We start from the raw sequence: 8,131 nt of genomic DNA, 5'->3' as shown, positions 1-8,131 counted from the left end.
CAGTCCGACAATGATGTTTAAAAATGTAAGTACAAAGTTTTTTTTTTGTTACTTGTTTCAAAATATTTTTGAAACTCATAAGATAACACAATATGACATGTAGAATCTAAATTTATGAAATACTTAATTGTAGTTATCAAGATCGAAGCAATAATTATTTATATAATTTGTGTACAATGCAAAATATCAATACTAATAGAATAACATGTACGAATTATGATTTTACTAAAAAAATGCACCGTAGGTACCTACAGTAATTTCTTGTAAGTAACAATTAAGAAAAATTTTTAATTTATTAACTTAATCTACTATTATATTCTAAATATTAGTGCATTAATTATTCAATCCCATAAAGCATGCAAATATTCATTTTATAGTACCTACGCTTAAGTTAAGGTATTCGTACAGGTACGAGGAGTACCTAAACTGTGGAACAAATATTGCAAAATGTATCCGACAGTAAAGCACTTATTAAGTGTGTTCTCTTATTTTAGTATAACAGACACTATCGAGTACGACATGTTCATCACCTGTTGATTATCAAGATAATAGAAAATTACAATATTAGTTAAATTGCAATTATTGTTCATAATTTATTATTATTACAGAACATGGTGCATTGGTGCAAGTATAGAGGAGAATACGATATAATGCTCGCTAGAAAATCAGATATATAGTGTGATAACAATTTAAGTTTTAGGGCAACACTAATATTTCGGCCAGATTATTTGTTATTATTTTAGATTCAGAGCGAAGCGATGAACGTATTGATTTTATAATGATGTAGGTATGTTTTTTTTTGTGTGTCTGTCATCACCTTTTAGGACAGTAAAAGTGCTTGGATTTTCTTCAACAGTAACTTTTCTGATAGGAAAGTGAATCTAGTTGGTACTTTGGGGGGTCGAAAGTACATATTTCCCAGTAATTTTCAAAAGCGGCGTGAAAAACAAAAGAAAAATTAAGGAAAAACGGGCATTTTTACGCAAAACCTGTTTTCGAGAAAATCGATTTTGGTTTTTGGTGCAACTCTAAAACAAATGACCGTAAGTACATGAAATTTTTACTGAACGTTTATATTAGCATATTCTATACACCATAACATTTCCCATAATTATTTTGACTTATTTTGAGCTGTTTACGGACATTTTCAGTTTCCATTTTTTTAGGTTTTTTTTCTATCAATATCAATAAAATTTTATATGTTGGGTAAAAAAGTTTGAAAATTTAATAGAAGGCTCCTAGGTTATTGTTTCAAAGGTAGATGGAAAAAATTAAAAATCCTTAGTCACAGTTTTTATTTATAAGCATTTAAATATTTATTATTATATATTTCAATATCTATTGAATTCAAATTTAACACAATAACACCATTCATTACAGTGACCCACTTGTAACCTACTGTACAGCAGAGCGACATCCACTTGCCCAACTTTTTACTATAAATTATCACATATAATATGTACATGTTGTGATTTCGTATAATTTGTACCTACTATTTCAAATTCGCAAGATTAGCTAAGCCTTAAACTCACTTTTAAATCTCAATCATTACATTTTTAAGATAGTAAAAACTTTATGAATCAAAACTGTTTGGAAAAATAATATAATTGAAAGTCCCTCCCTCCTCCAGAGTAGTTCAAAAATTGTTTTGTATCGCATGTGCAAAAAAAAAGGTCAAAAATAATAAGTGTATTATGTCTTAGATGCCGTAAAAATAACCGAATTCAAATAGGTGTTCCGGCCGAAATAATTAGTGCTTGGTCATAGATAATAAAGATATGGATAGGACATAATGGTCTTATCAGCGGTCTTCGAGGGGAACAATTGAGGCCAAATAAAGTATACCTATATCAAGTATCGACCATCAATCACGGCTATGGATAGAGGAGCCTCAATTGCCTTGGGAACGCGGCCTCAAATATGTTTAACATAGTCGTGGCCTATCCACTTCTTTATTATCTATGTGTTTGGTTCTTAGGCGACGATATAACCATTGATTATAAATGATAGTATTTATAATCAATGATAATAACATATGCGTAAATAGTAGATAATATTATAGTATGTATCTACTATGGGCCCCAAAATTAGAGGGGGAGGGCCATCTACTATGCTAGTACTAGTAGTACCTATGCTTCGCCCATGGACCATGAGTCTGAAATATATATTAGTTGTATTACCCCTGTGAACATTTCCAGATTTACGATGGAATTTGGAGACACTTTCATCACTCGCCTGTGAGCAGAGTTCATGGTCATAGCCATCAACAAAGTCTTCTTAAATTTCAAATCCATCTCCGTCCAATTGCTGCTGTACAGTCCAAAATTCACCGTGGATTTCTAGACAGTATATTATTATGAAATATAAACGAACGCGATAAATAAAACTGATCAAATGTTTGATCGATGAATTGGAGTTTTTTTGTCTTACCCCGTCTTCTATATGGTTGAACCCGTAACAATAAATGTACAGTTCAATGGTGAGCGAAACCAGTCCGCAGACAAATTTCAAAATTGGAGCTGACAAGATCGAATAACCACTGAGATGTGTCTGGATGAAAAATAAAATCGAATTAATTTGTTTTAGAAATTATTATAATGTGTGTTTATCGTGTTTCACTATTTTATAATATAATGTTCCCCACGGCCCAACTTAACCAAAAGCACAGACGTGTCACTCACCAGCAAAGTCAGAAATATCAGCGTGATTATGGAATACATTCCATTGGCTATTTGGACCAGAACCATAGGCCGAACGACATCGAAAAACGTATCGTACTGTCTGCAAATAAAGTGGAAAAATGGGATTGATGTTTCAAATAAAAAATAAAATATAAAAATTCCTTCTATAATTTATAATTGTTGTCCTTGATTATGCCCAATATAGTAAAAACCTATTCTAAGAAACCGTCGTTTGTCGAACTTTAGTTTAGGGTAGGTACTTACAGGCTACAGTGATGAAAGATCGGTAGGTAATACCACGCGTCTATTAACACATTTATTTAGGTCACTAATGATATTATTACTAATTTCCAAGGCTGGGCATTAACGAGTTAAAAAGTTAAAGTTAATTTTATTTTAACTTTTTAACTTAATTAGTTACTTTTGGCTTTTCATTAACTTAACTGTTAACTTACTAAATTTCTTTCTTAATTAACGTGAAATTAACGAGTTAATTTTTCATTTTAAAAAGTAAGTTAAGTTAATTTATTTTGTTTTTAATTTTATAATATTTCACTATTTCAGTCTATTTCATTTTCATGTCAAAAAATATGTATCGTAAATTGTTTGAAGTTGAAAATTTATATCATTCGAATCTAACTTATATGGAAATACTGTATGAAGTATAAACACTATATCCTATAATTTAGTTTTGGGTTGGAAAAAAATTAAGTACGCTAGCGTTGTATAAACAAATTAACTTTTCTTTAACTTAATAAAAAGTTAACAAAAAGTGTGTATTAACTTTTAACTTAACTGAGTTAACCTATAGTTAAATAGTTTTTAACTTTTTGTTATTGGTGCATATTAATTTAACATAAATGAGTTTAAAAAAATCATTAACTTGACCAGCCTTGCTAATTTCGGTAAAGAGCCTCGCTACTGCTATATTTGAGGCGCAATATTTAGGCAATTCTTAATCAATTACAGTTTACAATAATAATATAAGTATTAATTTTTTCAAAGTGTTCCTTACGATTTATAATCAATTTTCTGGTGAGTTCGGGTTTTTCAGAATAAAGTTAAAAGTTAATACACACTTTTTGTTAAGTTAAAAAAAAAGTTAATTTGTTTATACAACGCTAGCGTACTTAATTTTTTTCCAACCCAAAACTAAATTATAGGATACAGTGTTTATACTTCATACATTATTTCCATATAAGTTAGATTCGAATGATATAAATTTTTAACTTCAAACAATTTACGATACATATTTTTTGACATGGAAACTAAATAGACTGAAATAGTGAAATATTATAAAATTAAAAACAAAATAAATTAACTTAACTTACTTTTTAAAATGAAAAATTAACTCGTTAATTTCACGTTAATTAAGAAAGAAATGTAGTAAGTTAACAGTGAAGTTAAAAAGTTAAAATAAAATTAACTTTAACTTTTTAACTCGTTAATGTCCAGCTTTACTAAAAGTATTTTGCACTTAGTTTAGTCAGCGGGCTTATCTGCGGGCGTGCCTGCTGTATATAGAATATATATAGTATTTATTACTATAAATAGACATATTTTATAAATTAATTGTATACTATATTCTATTCCGTCGTAATCGTATATAGGTACTAAAAAAACTCAGTATTCACTTGATTATATTTTGATTGTCAAGAATGTGACTTATCAAATCGTCATAGTTGGCATCCGATATCGTTGCGTTGGTTATCGTCCCTGCAAGAGTGAAAAAATTATTCGTAAGTAGGTACAGTAACCATTCACCGCGTTATTCAGCTACTATATTATAACTTGTACAATCAAGGACTTACTTCAATACTCGTAATTGTAGGGTGGTTAAGATGCTGTTAATTATTTCCTACGATGTTTATACTAACCGTTTTTGAAATAAAACATTAAGACTTGATAATAATAATTAATAGTTATATGCCTATATCTATAGTGATAGCCGATGGGTAATATTTATTATGTAGGTTAGGTTATGTGTATAAACTATAAACTCTTAATAATTATAAGTACCTACCTAAAGTTATATATGATATTTATTCAGTGTTGTGAATTAATGCACAAAAAAACCGTTTAACATGGATATGAACTATATTATATGCATCAAACATTTGCAGAATGAAATTATGTAAAAACGTGCATTTTAAAATTCTAAAAATGATTACTTTTCTTAATACAATTATTTAAAAAAATACTAATAATAGTAAACCATTGACCATTGTCATGATGACCGTTTGTCGTTGCAATTTTTTTTTAAATGTATAGGATATAATATTTATCGACTGCAATCACAGTTTGAAAACTATAATCTAAAAATAATACGACTTTGAAAAAAAAGAATTATTATAATATAATCAACACATTCAAGAAAAAATTAATTCACGTATTATTAAAAATACTTACAATGCATCCTACGATTTCGACAAAAATCTATATTGTCAAAATTTGTACTTTAAAAGTTCAAATATTTATAAAAAAAATTGTGATATAGGTATATGCATCAACTAATTAAATGTTTAAGTTTATATGCATTATTAATACCTTATACATTAATTAATCATAAGTATATCAACATAAATCGAAAAATATATAGTCAATAATATTGTAAACGTCTCTGTTATAATATAATCGATTATTATTATAATTTAAAATGTTTATCATTGTTTTAATTTCCGTCCGGTAAGAATTTCGGCCGAACAACTTTTGCGCTTACCCGCGATGCCCAACTGCTGAGGCGCCGATGACTTGGTGGCCGTCCGGCGGCGGCCGAGCGTCTCGTAACCGGAGCTCATGGTGCAGAACAGGGCCTCGAACACGAAACACATGGTGACCAGGTAACAGTCGAACGACGTCCAGCAAAACACGTTGACCGTGAGTATGATGGACTCGACGGCGTACACCGCCGCCCAGAGGAAAGGCTGGTCATCGTAATCTGACGCCATAAACCACGGCATGACCAACCACACGATGAGCGTGCCGAAGCTGAGCCCGACGAACGTGCGGAGTATCGCGGACAGCCTGGCCCGGCACAGGCGCAGCTTGGACGGGTCGCGGCCACCGCACCTGGTGAACGAGTAGCGGGCTGCGTTCAGCGTGACGCTCATTTGTTCCGCGTTGGCCGTCACCATGTAACCCTTGAGCAGGCACATTAGCCCGTTGATGACCATCACGCCTATGTTGGCGAACATCGGTATATCGTGCCTGACCAGGTACAGTCGGCACACTTGCATCGACTGCAGCCCGAGCGTCAGGCCCACGACCACCTTCGCGACCGTCCGGTACATGGTGTACTCGCCCGGCTGCAGCAGCTGGTAGACCCCGATTATCTGGAACAGCTCCACGTCCAGGACTGTACCATCGTCGGCAGCTTTTTCCGGTGGACTGTCCGCCGCCCCGCCGTCGGCCTTTTCCGCAGAATTTCCCGTCACCCCGGTGTTGTGTTCGGCTCTCTCGGGATTTCCCATCACCACCCCGGCGGCGCGGGGATCGTTGTCGTTGGACACTGAAGCTTTCAGGCTAAGGTCATTCCTGCCATTAAGTCGAAATTATTAATGGCTTATTAAGTAGAAGGCGTGCCCGTCTGTGTTACAGCCGTCCAGCAAACGCTTAACATACCAAAATTAACGTATTCAGTAGTTCCAATTGCGTGTGTTGTGATTTAAAATATCAGTGTAAGTCGACTAATAATCAAATTAGGTAAGAAGTGGGTAAATAAAGTTGTTCTTACCTAAATATTCGAGAAAAAATTTAATGTTTAAACAACACTGTTATGAGTGTGTAAAATATTAAAATTCAAAAATACTCATGACTCGTATAAAAATTAAAACTTTGTAAAAATAAAAAAACCTACAAGAAAACACAGATAATGTTCTTCCTTTGAGTTCGATAATAGGTCAATTTACTATATTAAATCATTTGAATGCAACAACACAAATTTGGAACTGTTGGACGCAATTTTGCTATGTTGTCTATATTTTAACATATGCAGAGAAAACATAATATTATGCAAATACAGAGCAATGTTCATTGGTGCAAACATATTTCTGCCACTGTATACATTTTATAATATTATAAAATTATAAAAGAGATAATAATAATACAGAATTATGATTTGCGAAGCAGTATAAACAATAAATACAAATTAAACACATTATCGGCCACTAACCAGTGGTGAAATCCCTGGGTGCAGATGGGGGGGGGGGGATGTAAGCGCTTGCCCCTAAACCAATTTGGTGGTAAGTTTATGTGTAGGTCCTTATGTATGGTGGATCCTATAATGGATCCTACTATAAAATAGTAGCTTATAAAGGTTATATAATTAATAATTATTTCGTAAATGTAATATTGTACGACTAACTCATGATCAATTTCTAGATTTGCAACCTGTAAAAATAAAATTATTTGTGCCACTACCACTAATAATAGCTTTTAAAATATCATATTATAATTTCTAATCACCCAGGCCTCAGCATAATATTATTACGTTGTATTAGTTTTTAAACATTTGAAGTATATGATACCATGGTCATAGACCCATATTAATTAACTAACAAATCAACAATTATTATGTAGGTACCTAGATATTACAAATACAATACTTTTATTTGTATATTTTACAGTGGAAAATATCCCTAAAAATAGAGACGGGACCTGGTGGACCACCTGTCCCGTCGCTCATAATCATTTTTTCATATAATTAGGCTTAGCCGCTTAGGCACCTACATTAATATTGATCATTGAATTCGAATTCGGAATTTAACACAACCATATTAGAGCAGGTATACCTACCATTACATTGAGTAAACGACCACAAGATCCATACGATGCCTAACTGTGCAGAAGAAGAGAGTTCCCCGGTTTTTATATGCGTCAATAATTTTTTAAAACAGAATTTATAATTATTTTCGTGTAGAAAAATTGAACTTACATATTATTATTGAAGTAGGTACTATGAGATGAGTATTCAGACGTTCGCGGTTGCAGATGTCTATTGTTCTGTAATATTATAATTGAGTGTATAATATAGTCTTGAGACCGTGCACGATTATATTCACCGGAAAGAATTGAGAGAATAGTGTGCAGCGGGTGGACAAGAACTTTATGTGGGTACCTTCGTGAAGTATTAGCGTCGCATCGTAGTTACCTCCATAGTCCCTACCGACGAGTTTGTATCTATTATTTATTGTTAACTCAAACCTTTCCGCTTCCGACCTAGGTAACAAATTATGGTCTAGTTCATAAAATTGTATCCGATTTGGAACGGTAACCGTCTTCGGTTTTACGACGATTGCGTGCGTTCGTGTATTCATTCGTACCGTACATAATATATAATAGGTATCATGGCCGTATGGGACACGGGTATACTTTCGTATATTTTATATTGTGTTTGGTAGTCGTCACTCGTCAGTGTCACACAATGGCCTACCCAGTGGTTGAAGCGACAA

General features: G+C 32.9%; 1 protein-coding gene across 1 annotated transcript; it reads right to left on the bottom strand.

The window, feature by feature from the left end:
- Positions 1-485: 485 nt before the first annotated feature.
- On the bottom strand, positions 486-6,151 carry LOC132939967 (uncharacterized). The gene is made up of 6 exons (XM_061007413.1): positions 5,401-6,151; positions 4,316-4,397; positions 2,682-2,781; positions 2,431-2,550; positions 2,181-2,339; positions 486-530 (listed from the first exon to the last, which is right to left on the bottom strand). Exons 1-6 carry the CDS (start codon positions 6,149-6,151, stop codon positions 486-488), a joined length of 1,257 nt encoding a protein of 418 aa, XP_060863396.1.
- Positions 6,152-8,131: the final 1,980 nt, after the last annotated feature.

Source organism: Metopolophium dirhodum, chromosome 2 (assembly GCF_019925205.1).
Source record: "Metopolophium dirhodum isolate CAU chromosome 2, ASM1992520v1, whole genome shotgun sequence".
NCBI classification, from domain to species: Eukaryota; Metazoa; Arthropoda; class Insecta; order Hemiptera; family Aphididae; genus Metopolophium; species Metopolophium dirhodum.
The sequence above is the reverse complement of the archived record's forward strand: the minus strand, read 5'-3'. Positions and strand labels throughout refer to the sequence as shown.

What these genes read in the sequence shown, in the direction of transcription:
- LOC132939967 (XM_061007413.1), bottom strand. Translation starts at nt 6,151, where the DNA reads ATGGGAAATCCCGAGAGAGCCGAACACAACACCGGGGTGACGGGAAAT. An exon ending in GACAATCAAAATATAATCAA is followed by an intron (nt 2,782 to 4,315) that starts GTGAATACTGAG and finishes CTTTATTTGCAG; the next exon opens with ACAGTACGATACGTTTTTCG. An exon ending in ATCTGGAAATGTTCACAGGG is followed by an intron (nt 531 to 2,180) that starts GTAATACAACTA and finishes GATAATCAACAG; the next exon opens with GTGATGAACATGTCGTACTC.